The sequence below is a fragment of the Rattus norvegicus genome, chromosome 11 (assembly GCF_036323735.1).
Source record: "Rattus norvegicus strain BN/NHsdMcwi chromosome 11, GRCr8, whole genome shotgun sequence".
In the NCBI taxonomy this organism is placed as follows: Eukaryota; Metazoa; Chordata; class Mammalia; order Rodentia; family Muridae; genus Rattus; species Rattus norvegicus.
The window spans coordinates 89,629,530-89,652,040 of record NC_086029.1 but is presented as its reverse complement, the minus strand read 5'-3'; the positions used below and the strand labels follow the sequence as shown (position 1 = coordinate 89,652,040).

Below are 22,511 nucleotides of genomic sequence, written 5' to 3'. Positions count from 1 at the left end.
TTCCTGATGGCACTGCTAAGAACAGGTTTTGCTGGAGTTCTGCTTGGCTCTTTACATTTTTGATATAAATTTCTGTACAAAAGCAAATAAATATTTAGTGTAAAGAATTTTTCTTCTTCTTTTGAAGATTCACATTTTTATGGGAGAGAAGAATCTTTAAATGCAAATGAGAGAGTTTTTTCCCCCCAGAATCAATTTAACTTTTATGCCTGTAAAGTTTGCACAGGTCCCTTACTAGTCCCTTACATGTCCTTCCTCATTCAAAAGAAGCTGAACACGCTCATTAAGTAGACACATTAAGCTACAGCCTTAGGACTGAGCTTTCTCAGTAGGGCGAGCCGAGGGTTAAACCTGTGCCTATCAACATTACTTTGCTCTGATTGAATGTCACAGTGGGCAGTTTGTCTTCTGATCAGCCCTTGAACAGTTACGTAGCATTGCCTATGGCTTTTCTGAGAAGACAGAATATCTATCTTAAGGTCTGTTGAAATATGTTTTAAAGGGTCTTATATTCCTGGGAATTGGACTTATACTTTTTAGGCCTTTCTGTTGTTTCAGCCAGTAAAGCTTAATCAATTAATTAATTACATAATTAATAATGCATCCTGGCTGAAGTTTCTCCTTCCTCTTCTCCCCCTGGCTCCTGCTTTATACTTGCTCTCTTTACCACTCCCTGTCCTCACATCTCCTCAGTTTCTCTTCACAAAATAATAGGTTTCCCATGGGTTTCAAGCACCCGTGGCATATTCAGTTGGACTAAGACTAGGCACCTCATCTCCTATGAGAAGGGAACACAGTAAGCGGCAAAAGTCCCAAAGCAACAGAGTCGGGCAGCTCCTACTCCCACTGTTAGGACTCCCAAAAGAAGACCAAGCTACACAACTGTAACCTGGGCTTAGGTCAGACCCATGCAGGCCCTCTGGTTGGTGGTTCAGTCTCTATATGCCCCTGTGAGCCTAGATTAGTTGATTCTGTGGGGTTTCTTATGGTGTCCTTGACTCCTACAAACTTCTCCATGTTTTTCACAAGGAATTTATTTTAATGTAAGAAAAAAGTTGTAGATACAGTGAGGCAATGGTGAAAGATAAAGAGATAGATGAGATTCAACACATCACAGACAGACAGACAGACACATACACATGCACAAGCACATGTACACATGGGCACACACATCCCATACAAGGAGGGGGCAAACCATGTACAGATAGTTGGTAGGCTTCACAAGCTCCTGGGGGACTTAGCTGTCCTTCTGTATGACATTGTGGCTTGATCTTTTCATGACCTCCAGTAAACTGCTGTTGACTAGGCCTGGCCTGTGGTCTGGCCCTGCAGCTTGCTTTTGCTTGCCTGTTGTGCAGCACTTGCAATCCTCTGGTTGGCTTTTTGCTCTGTGTGTCGCTTAGGCTGGATGATTACATGTGTTTCTGTCAACTTACTTTCTCTACTGTAAAATATATTTTTGCCAGCACTGTTTGTTTCAACTGTTAAAATTTTTGTATTCAAATACTGTATTTTCTTTTAAGATTTATTATTATTGCCTGCCTTCCTATTCTTTTGAAAAATGATACACAAATGAATAATTGAGGCTGGAGAGATTTGCAGTGTCTCACAACGAGCTGACCAGCAAAGCTGTGCAAAGAAGTGGACCAAGTATCAACAATGAAGAAACCCAGTTCATGTCTGAAAGTCCGGTTATGATACCTTTAAGCAAACTCACTTTTTTCAAAAGAATTTGCAGCCAGTGGATGTGTACGACGGCTGATTATCACCTTCCTATTTGCCCACTGTGCCCAATTTGGCACAATACCCTCAGGTCCACAACCATGCCACTTTCATTTGTGAGCGCTAGTAACTAACCGCTCCCTGACCCATACTTGGACAGATGTTGTCACAGAGGCTGCCTCTCCTTTCCCCTTGAATACGATGAGGGGAGAACAGTGGCATAGAAGCACAGTTACACTACTGCACCTGAGAAGGTGGTAGTGGGAAGTGTTGTGGGAGTGGGAATAGACACGGCTCACTCTGAGCACATGCTGTTTTCTTAGGGTGTTGTTTGGTCCATGAAAATATGTGATAAGGTTGAGGACACTCTGTCCTTTGTGGCCCTTCACCATTTTCCTTCTAGGTCAGTGGCTGAAGAGCAGCAGTAAGGAGGTTGCTAGCTACGTGATGGATGTTTATGTTTGTGTTTGTAGATCTGTGAGTGGGGGGTGGCAGCCAGGTGGTTTCTTGGCCATTTTCTGAATTTGATCAATATTATAGCTAAAAGCATATGTCAGACATTGCTTTTTGCTCTCATTTAGCTTCTGGTTGGCCATTTAGAAGTGAGGAGGTAGATTTGGGGATTCTGTACTTGTAAAACTTTTGTACAGCAAGTCCAGTGCTGATAGGAGCTATTCTAGTAATTCCTTTAGAGTAGTTAATCTTTCATGTGGTATTTTCCTCCTCCTCCTCTCTTCCTTATCTCCCTTTTCCTTCTCCTCCTCCTCTTCTTCCTCCTCCTCACGTGACTTCCATTTTGAAGGTACTAGGACTTTATACTTTGCAAACAGATATGCTACTGGTAAGTAGTATCCTCAAGTCTTCCCTGTCTTTCTGATCTACTCTACTGTGCGTGGTTGTGTACACCTGTGATCCCAGCTCTAAGGAGTCTATGGGCCAGCCTGGGCTGTGTAGCAAGATCTCCTTCAACGTCAAAACAAATGATGAATTCACATTAGGTGAGCTTCCTGGAATTTGATTTTGAGGTTGAGATGTACGTATCCAGCTGTACCATCCTACTACTTAAACAGTGATCTAGGATACATCTGTGTTGGCAGCGAGAAGAGCTTCTTCAATCAGTAGTCAAAAAAGTCTTTGGGGAAGTTGGTCCTGTTCAAAAGAGGTTTACTGTGCGATAACCAATGAGGCTGGCCCTCACCCAAGGCTTCTGCCTGGAAGCTGCAAGCCTTCACTAGGCCCCAGAGTTCCAAATCCGCCATGTCATGCAGACCAAGTCATTGTGGCATTTGTCTAGCTGGCATGTGGGTTTCTGTTAAGTGCTTCCTTCTCTGCTGTTTTCCCAGAACCCGCTGTCTGTTTTTTAGTGTCCCTGACACATTCCTTCCTTAATGGGTTTTCTCTCTTCCTATTTCTACTTTTGGTGCCCAGTGAGATGTCTTCCTTTAGTCCTCTGTCTTCTCTTACGAGAAACAAGGACACAAAGGGGTTATCTCAGTCACTGTTCACCTTGCAGCCGGACCTGGTGAAGATCCGTACTGTGATTTAGCAACTTCCAGGCCCCTTGTTGATTCTACAATCCTCTTCATAGAAAAGCCGTCTTCATATTCAGTTTGCCCCAACGTTTATCCGTCATCTTATTATGAGAGTCACATTTGGTGAAACACACTAATGGATTCTCTACTATCCCACACTGGAAATCCAATGGTACTTTGGTCATTGTTCACACACCCTGTTTTCCCTGTATTCATTAGCAAGGTCTTTGGGCAAGAGACTGAGTCTCAGATTTATTTCAGTCCGTTTATTTCACTGCCCATCATTTTATCTCACTCAGATTACAAATGGCTCATTGATTTTATTAATTTTTCCCACTTCAGCTGAATGTCCCTAAAAGTTTATGTTTAAGGAATTCTTTTTTTTTTTCACAAATAGGACTTTTTATTTGTCGCTATTAAAAATCTGGATTTTAAACGGATTCTTGGACTGGTGGTTCATAGCCATCAGCTCGTTCAACCTTAGCACCTGTCTCATCACCAGTTGTTTTGCCAGAACTACCGCCTTCACCATGGAGCTCCATGAGTTTTCCCAATTCAAACTTGGGTTTCTTCAGCATTTTGACTTTCCTAACAAAAACATCATGGAGAGGATAGATGGACTGGCAAGCCTTCTCTATGTCTTTCCCAATGCTGTCTGAAATCAGTTTACTAACTACTTCCTTCAAGTCATTTGTCTGCACTTCTCGGGTCATGATCTCCATCATCTTCTTGCGGATCTGGCGGACCTGCTGGTGCTGCGCATAGGATGTCTTTCTAATCTGGTTGTTACGTTTCTTAGTGAAACCAACACAGAAAAGTCGGAGCAAATACCCATCGGTCGTCTTCACATCAACATGAGCTTCAATCATGGTCTGCCACTTTTTGACCATGGAGCACATTTTGTCCCGGGTAAGATCCATGCCATGGAAGTTAGTCAGACAGTTTTTGCCCTGAACATCCTCAGTAATTAGCTTGAACTTTCTAAATGCAACTTCATCGTTCTGTAGATCTGCAAGACTCACTTCGAACACACGACCCTTGAGGCCATCTGATGCAATTTTGGTTCCTTGAGTCCTTGTAACTAGTGTTTTCCCGATGTTCCTAATATTGAACATTGCTGGAGCTTTCACATCATACCAGTCTTTCTTAGAAAATGGATCAACCACTTTCTTCTTGGCTCCCTTCTTGCCACCTTTCGTCAGGCGCTTGTTCTTCCCGACCGCCATGGTGCCGCTCTGAGAGCCAAAAGGGCGGAAGTACAACTCGCTCGAGAACTTAATGCGAACCGGGCGGGGAGCGCTGTCTGTTTAAGGAATTCTTACTTTCTGTCGCTGTGTACTGCGTGCTACCTGAATTTTCTTCTTTTAGCGAACTGTTCAGAGCACACCGTGACGTCCCTTACTCTTACGACCCAGTATGTTCTCTGTACGGTCTTTGCTGTATTGATGTATGATGCTTTCATTCTTCACAAATACCAAGTTAATTTTCCTGATCTCATTTTTACTGCCTGATACTTCCTTATCTCTTGACTGGCTAATAGTTTTTCCATTAAAAGAAGAACTACTTTATTTCCCACTGTCTTCCTCATGTAACCCTGGCGCCCCTGGCTTCTCTTAATCCTTCTCTGTTTCTGTTAGCATACCTAATGCCCCCTGGCTCATATAAAAGGCTGCCATGTGCGCCTTACCAACAGCTTCTCAGGTTCACGTGCAGAACGACAAATTCAAGAATATTTTCTTAGAAAATTCTTCCATCTAGCCATGTCTGCCTTGTTGTAAATGCTACTCTGACGTCAGACTACTGGGATTACTGGCCACTTAATGTTCCTGTCATCTAACTCCTCTTTGTGGAGTGATGTAGTTAGTTCAGGGACATTCATCCTGACTTTCAGCTATGTGTCATCAAGTTCGAATTACAGCGTAGTATAGAGAAGTCTCGTGGAAGTAATTTGATATTGTAAACCACACACTGGTCCTGCTCTAGCTGCTTCTTGTTATGAGGGAACAGGGTAGGGGGCTACATTTCTTACCCGGACCACTCGTTCATGCCACCCCAGTTACGAACAGAGCGGATCACTACCTCAGTGACAGGTTTCTGTGCTCCTGGGTGTGAATCCTTCCCAGTATCTTCCAGTTTATTTCCATTTTAGTACTTACTGAAATGTGATGATTTAGGTCCTACACCTAAAAGAAGCCAGGGGTGTCAGGGATCCATGAGGAAGACAGTGGAGAATAGAGCACGGTTTTTCTGTTAAAGGAAAAGATGCTGGCCAGTGAAAAGGTAAGGACGTATAGTGCTTGCTTTGGTGGAAGAATATCGATTGGGAACTCAGTTGATACTTGTGCATTGGTGGCTTGATTGCTTGGTCTCACAGTGGGACATTTAGAAAGCAGACATTGGACCATTACCACACGTCACCTTTTGGTGCGTGTGAGCCTGCGAAAAGGTTACCACGCACTACTTGTGTTGGCATGGGGCGGCGAAGACAGCAAACAGGAGAGGAAGTTTTACACATCTTGTGCAAATCGAGATTTCCTATTTTTAGTCTTTTGCTACTGTTTGGAAAGTACAGCCTCCGTTCATGGCAGCCTCACATGTGTTTCCTTAGTGCCGTTTCAAAAAGGGGGAAATAAATATGGGATTTTTTTTTTCGTAGTGAAAATAGTAAAATCATGAAGATTTCCCCTTTTTCTGTTGGTGAAACCTCAGTCGCGCTCGGCACAGATTCCTCTACCTCAGCTCTGCTCGCCAAGGCAAAGCACACGGAGACAGGAGCTGTAAAACCCAGGAAAACAGGATAGGCTACAGAATCCTTATGTTGCACAGCAGCAGGGAGACCTGGGGAGCCAGCGGCTGTGCTACTGCACTTGCAGTGGCCTCCTTACCCAGCTAGGGACTTGTCTATAGAGAAAGGGGGCTCTGAACTGGTTAGCCAGGGTAACAGTGCTGTATTTCTTTGCTAGATCTCTTCCTTCCGCATAACTGTGCATGGTAAAATTCACCCTGGGTGTCTTACAGCCCCTACCCACAGTTCTAATAAATGGATCGTTCGCTTTAGCAGTTATAATCGCATTTGAGGAATCCCTCTAATCTAAAGTTTTGTGGATTATTAGCTCACTGGAGAAAGCAGTTTGTTTATGTCTGTGGTGATGTGCTGTGGACTCCAAAGGGTGGGGCACCACTGAGCAGAAGGAGAAACTGTAGTAGAGCTTGGAGTCCATGGAGGCAGGCTGTGGCTAGAAGTGTTGTAGTGGCCCTGATGGTGGCAGTTGGGAATTGTGGGAAAGACAGCAGTTTGTGATAGATGTGGCGATCACAAGGGGCAGGATGTGTGTGAGATTCTTGCTTTCTTGCACGTGGGCTTGGCTTGTTTTCATGTTTGTGGGATGAGAATCTCCTCTGAGGCAAATGTAAGTGTGTATTTCTAAAAGAGATGTTGATAATAATCCCTCATTAATACATGGTTCTGTGCAGTCTCCAGATAGTATTGTGGCAGGAGGGTGAAAATAATGCCTTGCTAATTTGTGGATTTCTCTGTACAGCTACTGTTCTTTAATTGAGTGTGTATTAAGCTCCACCTAGGTGCTACAGATAATGTCAACTTACAGATGATTTTCAGAACATTCAGAAGATTTATAAACACCAATAAATGGAAAGTCGCAGCACCCCTCGGAGGTGGCAAACATATTTGTTCTTCTTACAAATGAGAAGTGAAATAGGCTGTGTTCAACCCTACGAAAACTGAGGGTGAGAATTGAGAGAACTGAGGAGCAGAGAGAAGAGTGTTTTCCATCACTCAGAATTGGATTAGAATGTATTATTAAGGAATTATGCCTAAATGTGCTTAGAGTTGTGAGGTTTTAATTAAATTGTTCCAGTTACTGTTAGCATTTGGGTTAGCACAGAGTATATCACTGTGTTTTATTGTAGAAAAGAATTGGGAAGGAGACTGAATACTTAGTACCCATGAGTTTAGATTTGTTCAGTCTATGGGCGGTCCTAGCTATGCCCCTTCTAATAGATGTCTCACATACATCTACCATCAAAGGTAGTGTGGTTTCCCTTTGAAGCCCCATTCCTGCTTGTGTTTGTCAACATAGCCTTTCCCTGGAACCCATACTTTTCCTTTCTACAGGAACCATTTCCTAGAACTTACCTAGTTGATAGAATTACAAAAGTCCTGCCACATGCTTAGGCTTTTCTCTGGTTCCTCTCTTGTCCCCTGGTCACCAAGTTATCTTTACGTTATTCTCCTGTTTCGTAAGTGGAAAGCAAAATGAAGAGCACATGAGTTTGTTGGAAAGTATGTTATAAATCCTCGCCATTTAAAGCCAGTGGACTTAGAGTCCACTGTGAGTGTGACTGTCACACGGGAGACTTGCACTGCGGAAGTTTGAAGTCAGTTATAAACCTGTAGACCTGGATGATGGGAGCTGTGTCTTACAAATGTACTCATGCTGAAAGAGAGGAGCGGGAAGGCGAGGTGGAGTGACCACTTCAGGTTCTCATTTTTTTCTTTGTTCGATGTCTCTATTCACACAGACTCTGCAATGAGCCATTGCTGGGGACATAGTTGGGTCTTTGATTATCATTGACTCTGAATAGCCTGTGAACAAGGACGCGTTTGTCAGGAAGGACTGTACTGAGGGAGACATGGACGGCATTGGGAATAAAGGAAGGAGTTTGTAGAGAGTAGTGAGACTTAAAGGCATCATCCTCTAGGATGGCAAAGTCACTTGTCATGGCCACCTGTCCATTTGTAATGCACCAGCTAGGTACATGCTCCATTCATGATTGGAGAGTCACCCTCGTTTCTGACTCAGGCGAGATCAGATCAGTGGTTTTCTGATGTGCTCTCAGACTCAATTTTTATCAATGGTAACCTTGGGCATAAAAATAGGAATTCCTGTTGGGAGTGTTAATCTGAGCACGTCCTAAGAATATATGTGATTCATACCATGTCTTGTGCCCACATCAACACTGAGTCCCGAGATGCAATTACCCATGCCCACTCTCTGCTTCCTCATGGGGCTGTGTTTATCCTTGAGCTATCCGCATCCGGGAGCAGGGCCAAACTCCCTGTAAGATCTATACATGTGCATGGTGTGATCACACATGACCCTTTGAATCTGACCTTGCTGCCTTGTCTCACAAAACAGTCTTGTTGCCTGGCAGTACATTGCACTGTTCTCCCAGAATCCCCTGGTCTTCAGCTGAGTACCTTAAATCATGTTGTCTATCCAAGGCCAAGACTTCTGGCCTTTGTCCATGAAGCCCAGTCTGGTTTTCACTCTTAATCTGTTTTCTCTATTTTTGATTTTTCCTTTCCTGACTTTTTTATTGGATATTTTTTAATTTACATTTCAAATGTTATTCCCTTTCCTGGTTTCCTTGACACAAGTCCCCCGTCCCATTCCCCTCATCTTCTTCCCCATACACACCCCATCCTGCCAACCCCCATATTCCGTTACACTGGGCAGGACCAAGGGCTTCTCCTTCCATTGGTGCCCAACGAGGCCATCCTCTGCTACATATGCAGTTGGAGCCTTGGGTCAGTCCAGGTATAGTCTTTGGGTAGTGGTTTAGTCCCTGGGAGCTCTGGTTGGTTGGCATTGTTGTTCTTATGGGGGTCTCAAGCCCCTTCAGCTCTTTTAATCCTTTCTCTAATTCCTCCAACGGGGATCCTGTTCTCAGTTCAATGATTTGCTGCAAGCATTCACCTCTATATATGACATACTCTGGCTGTGCCTCTCAGGAGAGATTTATATCCAGTTCCTGTCAGCATGTACTTCTTAACTTAACTTCATGAGTCTTACCTAGTTTTGGTTATTATGTGTGTGTGTGTGTGTGTGTGTGTGTGTGTGTGTGTGTGTGTGTGTGTATGTATGTATATATATATATATATATATATATATATATATATATATATATGTATATATATGCATGCTGTATACCCATGTGGGTCAGGCTCTGAATGGTCGTTCCTTTGGTCTGTGTTCCAAACTTTGCCTCCATATCCCCTCCTATGAATATTTTTATTCCCCCATTTTAAGAAGGAGTAAAGCATCTGCATTTTCTTCTTGAGCTTCATGTTGTCTGTAGATTGTATCTTGTGTAATTTGAGCTTTTGGTCTAATATCCACTTATCAGTGAGTGCATACCTTGTGTGTTTTTCTGTGATTGGGTTACCTCACTCAGGATGATATTTTCCAGTTCAATCCATTTGCCTATGAATTTCATAAAGTCATTGTTTTTGATAGCTGAGTAATATTCCATTGTGTAGATGTACCACATTTTCTGTATCCATTCTTCTGTTGAAGGGCATCTGGGTTCTTTCTAGCTTCTGGCTATTATAAATAAAGCTGCTGTGAACATAGTGGAGCATGTGTCCTTGTTATATGTTAGAGCATCTTTTGGGTATATGCCCAGGAGAGGTATAGCTGGGTCCTCAGATAGTGCAATGTCCAATTTTCTGAGGAACCTCCAGACTGATTTCCAGAGTGGTTGTACCAGTTTGCAGTCCCATAAACAATGGAGGAGTGTTCTTCTTTCTCCACACCCTCACCAGCATCTGTTGTCACCTGAGTTTTTGATCTTAGCCATTCTGACTGGTGCAAAGTGCAATCTCAGGGTTGTTTAATTTTGCATTTTCCCGATGACTAAGGATGTTGAGCATTTCTTTAGGTGCTTCTTAACCATTCGATATTCCTCATTTAATAATTCTTTATGGGGCTGGGGATTTAGCTCAGTGGTAGAGCGCTTACCTAGGAAGCGCAAGGCCCTGGGTTCGATCCCCAGCTCCGAAAAAAAGAACCAAAAAAAAAATAATTCTTTATTTAGCTCTGTAACCTGTTTTTTAATAGGGTTTTTTTGACTTGCTGGAGCCTTAACTTCTTGAGTTCTTTGTATCTTTTGTATATTAGCCCTCTATCAGATGTAGGTTTGGTAAAGATCTTTTCCCAATCTGTTGGTTGCCGTTTTTTCCTAACCACAGTGTCCTTTGCCTTACAGAAGCTTTGCAGTTTTATGAGGTCCCATTGGCTGATTCTTGATCTTAGAGCATAAGCCATTGGTGTTTTGTTCAGCAAATTTTCCCCAGTGCCCATGTATTCAAGACTCTTCCGCATCTTTTTCTTCTATTAGTTTGAGTATATCTGGTTTGATGTGGAGGTCCTTGATCCACTTAGACTTAAGCTTTGTACAGGGCAATAAAAATGGATCAATTTGGGGTTGGGGATTTAGCTCAGTGGTAGAGCGCTTGCCTATCAAGCGCAAGGCCCTGGGTTCGGTCCCCAGCTCCGAAAAAAAAAAAAAAAAAAACAATGGATCAATTTGCATCCTTCTACATGTTGCCCTCCAGTTGAACCAGCACCATTTGCTGAAAATGCTATCTTTTTTCCATTGGATGGTTTTAGCTCCTTTGTCAAAAATCATATGACCATAGGTTTGTGGGTTCATTTCTGGGTCTTCAATTCTATTCCACTGATCTACCTGCCTGTCTCTGTACCAATACCATACAGTTTTTCTCACTATTGCTCTGTAATACTGCTTGAAGTCAGAGATGGTGATTCCCCAAGAAGTTCTTTTATTGTTGAGGGTAGTTTTTGCTATCCTGAGTTTTTTCTTATTCCAAATGAATTTGCAAATTGCTCTTCCTAACTTTATGAAGAATTGAATTGGAATTGTGATGGGGAATGCATTGAATCTGTTGATTGCTTTTGACAAAATGGCCATTTTTTACTATATTAATCCTGCCAATCCATGAGCATGGGGGGAATCTTTACATCTTCTGAGAACTTCTTCAATTTCTTTCTTGAGTCTCTTGAAGAGACTTGAAGTTCTTGTCATACAGATGTTCGACTTGCTTTGTTAGAGTCACACTGAGGTATTTTATGTTATTTGTGACTATTGTGAAGGGTATCATTTCCCTAATTTCTCTCTCAGCCTGTTTATCCTTTGAGTAGAGTAAGGCTGCAGGTTTGTTTGAGTTAAATTTATACCCAGCCACTTTGCTGAATTTGTTTATTAGGCTTAGTAGTTCTCTGGTGAAACTTTTGGGGCCCCTTAGTTATACTATCTTATCATCTGCAAATAGTGATATTTTGACTTCTGCCTTTCGAAATTGTATCCCTTTGACCTCTTTTCTTTGTCTGATTGTTCTGGCTAGGACTTCAAGTACTGTATTGAATAAGTAGGGAGAGAGTGGGCAGCCTTGTCTGTCTACTAGTTCTTGATTTTAGTGGGATTGCTTCACGTTTCTCTCCATTTAGTTTTATGTAGACTACTGGATTGCTGTATATTGCTTTTGCTACATTTAGGTATGGGCCTTGAATTCCTGATCTTTCCAGGACTTTTATCATGAAAGGGTGTTGAATTTTTTCCAAATGCTTTCTCAGCATCTAATGAAATGAACATGTGTTTTTTTTTCTTTTCTTTGAGTTTGTTTGTATAGTGGATTATGTTGATGGATATTCACATATTGAACCATCCCTGCATCCCTGGGATGAAGCCTACTTGATCATGATGGATGATCATTTTCATGTACTCTTGAATTCGGTTTTTGAAAATTTTATCGATTATTTTTGCGTCCATATTCATAAGGGAAATTGGTCTGCAGTTCTCTTTCTTTGTTGGGTCTTTGTGTGGGTTAGGTATAAGCTTCTTTGTGGCTTCGTAGAAGGAATTGTGAAGTGGTCCGTTTGTTTCTATTTTGTGGAATAGTTTTCACAGTACTGGTATGAGGTCTTCTATGAAGGTCTGGTAGAATTCTGCACTAAAGCCATCTGGTCTTTGGCTCTTTTTGTCTCACAAACTTTCCATATGCACTCTGTCTTTTGATAAGATATGTAGACAAAGCCACACTGTGAGGGAGGGCTGATCCTCCCTTCTTTCCCCGTCCTCTTCTGTGTCTCTTCTTAATCCCTTCACTTTCCTTTGCCATCTACATTCTTGTCCATCATGCCAGTAAATTCTGACTATTTAATAACATTAATAGAATGAAAACTGTCTTATACTAGGTATTTGTTGTCAGAGAGTTTGATACCAAAGCTAGGGTTTCTTTTGAAATTGAAAGTCTCTCTGTCTCTGTCTGTCTGTCTGTCTGTCTGTCTGTCTGTCTGTCTGTCTCTCTCTCTCTCTCTCTTTGTGTGTGTTTCTGTCTCCATGTTTCTGTTTCTGTGTCTCTGTCCCTGTCTGTGCGCTCTCTCTCTCTCTCTCTCTCTCTCTCTCTCTCTCTGTATGCATGCATGCATGCATACATGTGCGGTGCCCATTCAAGTATGTGTACATGTATGTGGAGACTAGAGCTGAGGGATTCAAGTAGGCCAATAACTGAATGGATAACTATATAGCCAATTGGCCAGTTATCTCCAGGAGCTTGCTTATATTCCCATTCCCCATCCCTGGAACCCAGGTTTGATATAGGTGTTGGGAATCTAAATTTATGACTCCATGCTTCCGGGACCTGTGCTAAGCTTATGTCAACATACAAACTAGACTTATCTGAAGGGAGGGAACCTTAATTGAGGATATGACTTTATAGGACCCAGTTTAAGGCATTTTGAAAATTCATTATTCATGTGGGAGGACCTAGTCCATTGTGGGTATTTTCATCCCTGGGCATGTAGTCGTGGGTTCTGTAATAAAACAGGTCAGTCAGGCTGTGGAAAGCAAGTCAGTAAGCAGCACCTCTCCATGACCTCTACATCAGAATCTGCCCCCAGAATCCTGCCGTGCTTGAGTTCCTCTCCAGACTTTCTTCAGTGATGAACAGTTCTGTGTAAGTGTAAGCCTAATTAACCTGGTCCTCCCCTCGTTTCTTACATCATGGTGTTTCATTGCAGCAACAGTAACCCCAAGACTTGGGGCAAGACCTTTACCAATTTGGCCATCTCCCAGATCACTGGAGCTTTTCTTTTTATGTCATTACATCTATGACCTGTTTCTTGATAATTTTAAAAGGACATTCAATCTCATCATGAGTGTAGAAAGGATCATCCCTCTTTTCCAATCCATTTTATTGCAAACCAAAATCTGAGTAATTCGCAGAGAGATATTTGCAGCTCAACCTCCAGTTGTGTTTCCTGCGTCATCACTGCAGCTCTCTCTTCTCGGTGTTTGGTATCCAGGTCTGTTCAGCATGGTTAGTAAACTCTGGGCTTCTAAGGCTGCTGGGCTATTTGCTGAGATGTGGGTGAAGCTTTCCTTAGTGTAGCTGCCTCTCTGTTGACAGTGGCAGTGCAGAGTGCCTGTATAGGCTGCATGCTTTGGGCCAGATTTCTGGGTAATGAGTGCTACATACTCAAGAGAGGTTTCTCAGAAGGGAAAAGGAAGCTTACTTAGTAAAGAGAAAATGGCACCTAGATCCGGGGTTTCTTGGGCAGCTAATCCACCTTTTATTGCCTTTAAAAGGCCACCTTTTAGGCCTTCGTGATAAGTTGTGATGTGCCTTGCCTTGTTCTCTCCTACGTGCTTGCTGGAGTCCAGTCTTACCGTGTTGCTTCTGTTTCCTTTAAGCAGCAGGTGACTCTTAATGAATGGGTTTGCACTAGAAAAATGTTGTTACTGATTCTACTTGAATGTGTCAAGTTGTATCTGTAATGTCTTTGTCATTCCAATAATCAAAATGATGCTTAATTTACATGGAGGCAGAATAATCCAGCCAGGAAAAGTAAGTTTAGGATAAAACAACAAAACTCACGACAAATTAACTTAAATCCATTTTTAGCCCAGTATTGCCCCATAGGCTACACTCATGTGCACAGATAGAGCAGGAATTTCTTCTTGACAGAGCTAAAGGAACAAGTGCAGTGTCATTGCATTTGAGAGGCTAACATGACAGTGATTTTCCCAGGTTCCCCCTGTACACGATGGCAGAGCTAGGATGAAATGCTCAGGCTAGCACTCCTCCTGTCCCGTCTCTCTCTGTTGCACACAGAGAGTTCAGAGGTTAGTGGGACTGGTGGAAGTGTCATGTTTGCTGTAACTTGTCAAAGTAGTTGGTCATGCCGAGACATTTGCTTGTTTGGTTATGAGCTTCCCATGACAGAGTCACTGCACAGTCTCCTTTTATTTTTTCTCAATATTCCAATGTCTTCTCTTTTTTTATGGGATTTTAAAATTCATATTTTAAATGTTATCCCCTTTCCCAGTTTCATCTCCAGAATCCTGCTATCTCATCCCCTCCCCCTGCTTCTATGAGGGTGCTTTCTCACCCACCTACCCACTCCCTCCCAACCCCCCCCTCGCCAACGTCCCCCTACACTGGGGCATTCATACTTTACAGGACCAAGGGCCTCTCCTATTGATGCGTGGCAAGGCCAGCCTCTGCTACATATGCATCTGAAGCCATAGGTCCATCCCTATGTACTCTTGCAATGGTGGTTTAGTCCCTGGGAGCTGGTGGGGGGTGGGTCTGGTTGGTTGATATTGTTGTTTTTCTTATGGGATCGCAAACCCCTTCAGCTCCTTCAGTCCTTTCTCTAACTCCTTCATTGGGGACCTTGTTTTCAGTTCAGTGTTTGGCTGCAAGCATCTACCTCTGTGTTTGTCATGCTCTGGCAGAGCCTCTCTGGAGACAGCTATTTCAGGATCCTGTCAGCATGCATTTCTTGGCATCTGCACTAATGTCTGGGTTTGGTGTCTGTATATGGGATGGATCCCCCAGGTGGGGCAGGCTATGGATGGTCTTTCTTCAGTTTCCATTCTACATTTTTTCTCCATATTTCCTTCTGTGAGTATTTTTGTTCCCCTTCTAAGAAGGTTGAAGCATAAACACTTTGATCTTCCTTCTTCTTGAGCTTCAGTGTGGTTTGTGAATTGTATCTTGGGTAATTCAAGCTTTTAGGTTAATATCCACTTATCAGTGAGTGTATGCCATGTGTGTTCATTTGTGATTGGGTTACCTCACTCAGGATGATATTTTCTAGTTCCATCCATTTGCCTATGAATTTCATTAAGTCATTGTTTTTAGTGGCTGAGTGTTACTCCATTGTGTAAATGTACTACATTTTGTGTATCCATACCTCTGTTGAAGGACATCTGGGTTCTTTCCAGCTTCTGGCTATTATAAATAAGGCTTCTATGAACATAGTGGAACAGACGTCTTGTTATATGTTGGAATATCTTTTGGGTATATGCCCAGGAGTGGTATAACTGGGTTCTCAGGTAGTACTATGTCCAATTTGATGAAACCTGCAGACTGATTTCCACAGTGGTTGTACCAGTTTTCAACCCCACCAACAATGGGGGAGTGTTCCTCTTTCTTCACGTCCTTGCCAGCAACTGCTGTCGCCTGAGTTTTGATCTTAGCCATTCTGACTGGTGTGAGGTGGAATCTCAGGGTTGTTTTGATTTGTATTTCCCTGATGACTAAGGATGTTGAACATTTCTTTAGGTGCTTCTCAGTCATTCCATATTCCTCAGTTGAGAATTCTTTGTGTAGCTCTGTACCCCATTTTTATTAGGGTTATTTGATTCTCTGGAGTCTAACATCCTGAGTTCTTTGTATATATTGAATATTACCCCCTCTATCAGATGTAGGATTGATAAAGACCTTTTCTCAATTTGTTGGTTTCCATTTTCTATTGACATTGTCTATTGCCTTACAGAAGGTTTTCAATTTTATAAGGTCCCATTTGTTGATTCTTGATCTTAAAGCATTAGCCATTGGTTTTCTATTTCGGAAATTTCCCACAGTGCCCATGTGTTCAACACTCTTCCTCACTTTCTCTTCTGTTAGTTTCAGTTTTTCTGGTTTGGTGTGGAGGTCCTTGATCCACTTGGACTTGAGCTTTGTACAGGGCGGTAAGAATGCATTGATTTGCATTCTCCATGCTGACCGCCAGTTGAACCAGCACTATTTGTTGATTAAAGAACAGAGACTTGAAAAGAAAATAACAGGGACATAGATAATCATGCTTTGCTTGTGTTATTAGTTTCCTGGATTCCCTAAAATGAACTTCTTTTCTAGTCTTCGATTGTCTGGTAGGTATTCTTTTCCTCGTATTGAGGTGGAGAGGCGCCATCCAGGTGATTGTGTAGGAGAACCCATGTGGCCTTCTATATGACTTGCCCAAGCAGTTTCTCAAGATCCTAAAGTGTGATTTATATATTACTTTATAGACCATTTAACCTTACTTTCTTTGTGAAGTTTTTGGGTTCTTTTTTTTTTTTTTCTGTTATTGAGAAATGACAGCATACACCTGGGTTATTTAAGTCCCTTTTCTGTGATGTGCCTAGTCATGTCATGACTAAGCATGACTACTATGCTTAGTCAGATCCTGGGGCCTTCTAAACGTCAGTGACTTTTTGCCTTCTGGGTGTGATATTATTGCATGTTGACTATGATTCTAGGAAACCAGGTTCCTAAGGTTACTTTTAAAAATAATACTTCTATTTTTTAAAGTATAAAATAATGACATCGTTTTTTTTTTCTTTTTCTGTCCTTCCCATTGACCATAAATCCTCCCTTTACTTTCAAATTCAAGGACTCTTCTTTAATCTTTGAGATCTGAATACTCATGTACGCCGCCTCTCTGTATTTTCCTTTCTCCTTGTTTTGTTTTCAATAGCACAGCACCAGACCTCCAACAATGTAATTAATCACTAATGCAGTATTTCCCTCTGCTCCCACATGTCCCAGTGAAATGAATGTTTACGCCTGTATGATAAATAGGAATGGCCTGACTTGGGTGCAGCCAGTGAAGCCATAGTAGGTTTAGGCAAGGACTGGAGTGGACACCAAAACCTTTGAGTGGAAGGTCTCTAAAACCAGGTTATTGGCAAAGTTTCAGAGTAGCTCCTCTCATATCTTGACTTTCAATATATGGCTATACTCTTATATAACTACTTTACCTTTATAATAGTAGTAAAGAACAGTAGAACCTTCCTGAATTAAGTCATCCATCAACGTTGGAATCCCAAAATATGATTTCTGTGTCAGCCGACAAGCTTCATGGTGTGGTATGCTTAGAAAGTCGTACGTCATGCCTGTAGTTCTATCCAGGCTGCCTGAATCTAAGAATCAAGGAAACTTACTTCCTTCAGTTTTTATAGGATAACCTGGCCCAACAGAGCTAGCCTGTGCTGGATGGGAATAAACAGATCCCACACTTCACTGTTGCCTTTGATTCAGTTTTGAGCATAAATTAGCAATAGTCGATGAAAAGATTGCCAGGGTAGATCAGTGCTGACACATGAAACAAATGTGAATATGCAAGGATGTATGTAGTATGTAGTATGTGAATATAATGTATAGTGTATCAGTTTGCAGGTATGAAGTCTGTAGTATGTGAATATGCAGGTATACAATATATATCATATCAATTTGCAGATATGAAGTCTGTAGTATGAGAATATCCTGGTATGTAGTATGTGATATGTGGTATGTAGTATATGAATACACAGTTTTGAAGTCTGTAGTGTGTGAATATGCAGGTATGAAATCTGTAGCATGTGAATATGCAGTTATGCAGTCTGTAGCATGTGAATATGCAGGTATGCAGTCTGAAGAATGCGAATATGCAGGTATGAAGTCTGTAGTATGTGAATATGCAGGTATGCAGTCTGTAGCATGTGGATATGCAGGTATGAAGTCTCTAGTATGTGAATATGCAGGTATGCAGTCTGTAGCATGTGGATATGCAGGTATGAAGTCTCTAGTATGTGAATATGCAGGTATGAATTCTGTAGTATGTGAATATGCAGGTATGCAGTCTGTAGTATGTGAATATGCAGGTATGAAGTCTCTAGTATGTGAATATGCAGGTATGAATTCTGTAGTATGTGAATATGCAGGTATGCAGTCTGTAGTATGTGAATATGCAGGTATGCAGTCTGTAGAATGTGAATATGCAGGTATGCAGTCTGTGGTATGTGAATATGCAGGTATGCAGTCTGTAGTATGTGGATATTCAGGTATGAAGTCTCTAGTATGTGAATATGCAGGTATGCAGTCTGTAGTATGTGAATATGCAGGTATGCAGTCTGTAGTATGTGAATATGCAGGTATGCAGTCTGTAGAATGTGAATATGCAGGTTTGCAGTCTGTAGTGTGTGAATATGCAGGTATGCAGTCTGCAGCGTGTGGATGTGCATGTATGAAGTCTGTAGAACGTGAATATGAAGGTGTGCATGCTGAGTTTCTTGGTTGTGATAATAACACTGACATTTGAAGATCATGAAGGCTGAGATGGTGTATCAGTTAGGGAGCAAACCTTTTATCAATATTTTAGCTGCAGCACAAGCTTATCATAGTAATGGACGCAAATGGGATGAACTATTTAATTTGAAAGATAGATGAATTTTATTTTATAAAAATGTTTAATTCCTAATAAAAATGTTAAGTAAAAGCGACGGATAAATAAACGTGACATTTCTACCTTCCTCAGTGCCAGTGCTTTGTGTCTTTTGTTCTTTGTCGGTTAGCGACATTTGGGCTAAAGCACAGTCCACTTTGCTCAGTCTATTGGTATGGTCTGGCTTTATCCCTCTCACAGGCCATAGGTTTCACTGGGGACCTGTCTTTCCTATTCTGTTTCCAGGTTCTGGCCAGGGTGGATTCACCCCCTGAAATTATGCTAGTGCCACCTAAAATTACATTTTCTCACAAATGTCACAGTAAGCCTCAAATGTAGTTTGTTGAGCTTTAGTATTTACACGTATTTCTGGGATAAAGGGAAATGTCTCCTCTGGCAGTTACGTCCTATGGACAGTGCAGTGATGGGAGCACAGTGCCTGGATACTCTTTTATGCCTGGCTTCTGTCCTCTTCTCTCATTCCTGTAGTCTGCACAGCTGTGACATGTTGCCACCTTTGGGGTCCTTCGCTGTCTTGTCTGTGCTGTGTCTTCCCTGTAACCCTTTCCAGCTCCTGATTGAAGCCTGGGGAAGTTGTAAGTCTTCCAGCAGGCAGTTGTAGAGAGAGCAGGAGCTTGAGAGATCTAATGGCTGCTCCTCCAAACAGGTTCATGCAGTCCTAAGGGACGCGAGGAGTGCCTACACGGCTGATGCGCTCAGGCTGACCATGTGGATTGGCTTCCACTCCTCCTCCTATCACGACAGGGGTTTTGGGATCGATTCCCCAACACTTGCATGCAGGCCTTGTGGCACAGCATTGTTCTCAGGAAAGCCAGACTTACACTATGGGATCTTTCTGGTTATGACTGCAGAGGGTAGAAAACAGTTACTACAATGGCTACTTTATTCGAGTGCCTATGATATCTAAAACCAACATTATGCAAAGCACCAGGGACTCCTCCTAGTTGTTATTTGGCTGCTAGCAATCTGCATAACCATTAGCTAACAGGCAGAACCATAGTGAGAATGTTGGGAAGGATGTAGAAAATTTTCAGCTACATTTCAGACTATTTTGTGAAGAGCAGGAGAGGGCATAAATCTGAAGATGGTGAGGGTGGATGAGTGTATTAAGAAAATGGTTTGTATGGAAACTTGTGCAGAACTCCAGGGGTGGAGCCAAGATACAAGCGAGGCACTTTGGAGGGAGAAAGCTTCTGTTCCTTGTTCATGATGAGGATCAAAATGTATACACAAAGCTATTATGTGAGGTCAGGTCGGGCAGCTGACGGTAGTACCTGCACAAACCATTAGAATGAGGCTGGGGCTCGTTAGTGTATTGCGTCAACCTAATCTGACAAGGGGAAGTGGGGATCAGTCCCAACTCTCAAAAGAGCATAGTAGACAGGAGCCAGAGGAGGTCTACAAGCTTGGGCCCGTCACACTTTATAATCAGTCATTTCACTGTATAGCTCACCTTAATCCTGTGACCTGTGTCTTTGTGGTTACAATTCTATGACTCAGGCCATAGGCAGTCAGTATATTTTGTGCTACAGGAAAGTACAGAAGTTGAAGAACTGATTATATCCTGTCTCTTTGCTGGTACCCCAAGGGAATACTTAGTGAGTGATGCTTACCTCGAGAAGACTTAACAATAGTTATATATGCTTATTAATTTATAGTTACTGGTTGCTATAATTAATGCTATTTATGAAAATCATCATAATTAAAGCACTTTACAATTTACCAAATATGTTCCCATCCACTTTCTTATCTGAGTCTTTAACTAATCTCTGTCTAAGTTAGGGCGGGTGATGGTCTTTTTCCTTTCCAAATGAAGAAACTGTAGCTCAGGGAGACATTTAACCAGACTTCAATCCTGTGTCCTTACCAGTTTACTGTGCGTATATATGCACTCATCAAATTTCTGCTTCTGATAATTTTAGAGACACAGACAAGGAAACAAATCCACCTGGTTCTCAGTATTTGTCCTATGGAGTACTGTGCCCTGCCTTCTCATTCGATTCCAGCTCTGGCTAGGCAGAATGTTCTCCTGCCTCTCTAAAATGAAAGGGATCGTTCTCTTTTCAATTTGAGATGTTAATACTATTGCATTGTGGGTAAATAGCAGACCCTCTAAGTATTAGTATTTCTCTAAGAAAAACTCATCAACCTTGATAGTTTACCCAATAACCTTACTGGTCCATCAACCTGGACCAGTAAGGTTACTGGGTGAAAGTATTGGCTATACAAGTCTTATGACCTGCGTTCTATCCCCAGAATGCACATAATGATGGAAGGAAGGAACCAATTTTACAAAGTTATCTTTTGACCTCCAATGCAGGCTATGGCTTGTGGGTATTTATACATATGTGTGCACACAAGAACACATGTTTGTGTGCACACACATGCACCTCTAACACTATTAATATAAAATAATATAAATTAAAAATTTGAGTAACATTGAAGCTCAGATTCGGACAAAACACTACCTACCTATTATACCACCATTTCCCCAGTGTGGACTGGGGCAGGAGTTCTAGGGCAGTCGTTTAGCCATCGAGATGTGTTCTAGCCAGCCTGATATCCATTTAATCAAACATTTGATTTAATTTTTAGATCATATATTACTTACTGGTTCCTGTTACATCCCATGCCCCTTACACCAAATCTGTTGATACAAGAATGGTTACAGAAAGGAAATCCTTGCAACATTCACAGTGTCATTTATCAATAAATTAAAAAAAAACTACCTATTGAACATTTACACAGTTCAGGCTCTGATCAAAACTGTGGGGAAATAGTGTGTCCAAAACAAGGTTCAATCTTATGTTAATGTAGGGATGAGAAGGACCCTATCCTTAAGTTAAAAAGACAATGTTTAGATAGTGGCTAATATGGTTAGAAAAATAAACACAGTGGATTGAGGTATTGAAAGAATAAGTTGCATCAGCAGTAAATGCCAGGGGGCAAAATCATGGACAACTCCTTTGGTTACCTTGCTAACAGGTCCCATATTTAAAGAGGTCTCAGGCACAAGGAAGTGACATGGTAATCTGGGGTAGCATCTTAGAAACCGATCGCCAGTTGTCACTATGCATATAGTTCATTTTCCCAGTTGCCTGATACAGATGAAGGGGTACTGGGCCTCTCTTCGTGCTGACTGCATGGGGTTGTCTGATACGTCAGAGTCCACTCAGGTTGTGCTACCATTTAAAGAGCGTCTAAGGTAGAGAGAAAGTGGCCCGATGGTGGGCAAAACACTCAAATAGAAATAAGTGAAAGGAAGTAGTTCAGGTAATAGGTAGAGTGCTTCCGCAGGGTTCCCGATCCCACTTACTCTATAGAAAGGAATGTTTGCTTCAAAGTCTGTAACTTTAATGCCCTCCCCTTCTTCCAAGTCCTAGGTTCCAACTCCTTGTCTTTCTCCTTGCTTTGAGCTCTAGGCAGGCAGTTTCCTTGCTTTCCCAACTCTGGCTGCAGTTGTTGAAAATGGCCCAAGCTGTACTTCTCTGTCATGTCTTCTCTTACTAGTTCTGGGTGTGGGTACCATGGACCATGGCTTCCCAGCTCCCTCGCTTAGACTCATGGGTGCTTCCTGTACAGCTCTGTGACCAGAGGTCTAAGTGACCTCCTTCTGCTTCGTGTGTTAGGAGCTGTCCCTTGGCTCCCTTCACACGTACATACCTACTGCCACTGTCCAAAGACAAGTCCTTCATGCTTCCCTGGGCCAAGTGTTGATTTTTCTATTAGGATATGTTTTTCCTTTTTAATCTTTGCTTCTCCCCTAAAGTCCCGTCAGTGGTTTCCGAGTGTAGAGGACTCAGTGGTACTGATTTCTGAGTGTAGAGGGACTCAGTGGTACTGATGCTAAAGTGCAGCTACCGAGACATTGGTTTCTTTTACTTAAATTTCATCAAAATGTCTAAGCATATGACTTCAGAGAAAAACATTGCAAATTTTT

General features: G+C 42.0%; 2 protein-coding genes across 16 annotated transcripts in view; one reads left to right on the top strand and one right to left on the bottom strand.

The window, feature by feature from the left end:
* The window catches only part of Lpp (LIM domain containing preferred translocation partner in lipoma), a 641,914-nt gene that overhangs the window by 281,933 nt on the left and 337,470 nt on the right, over positions 1–22,511 (top strand). The gene's annotated exons all lie outside the window — the stretch shown is intronic.
* LOC100365839 (40S ribosomal protein S3a-like) lies at positions 3,632–4,558 on the bottom strand. The gene has a single exon (XM_039088726.2). The coding sequence runs from the start codon at positions 4,478–4,480 to the stop codon at positions 3,686–3,688; it is 795 nt and encodes a 264-aa protein (XP_038944654.1). The 5' UTR covers positions 4,481–4,558; the 3' UTR covers positions 3,632–3,685.

Excerpts from the sequence above, each read along its gene's own strand:
- LOC100365839 (XM_039088726.2), bottom strand. The coding sequence starts at position 4,480 with ATGGCGGTCGGGAAGAACAAGCGCCTGACGAAAGGTGGCAAGAAGGGA.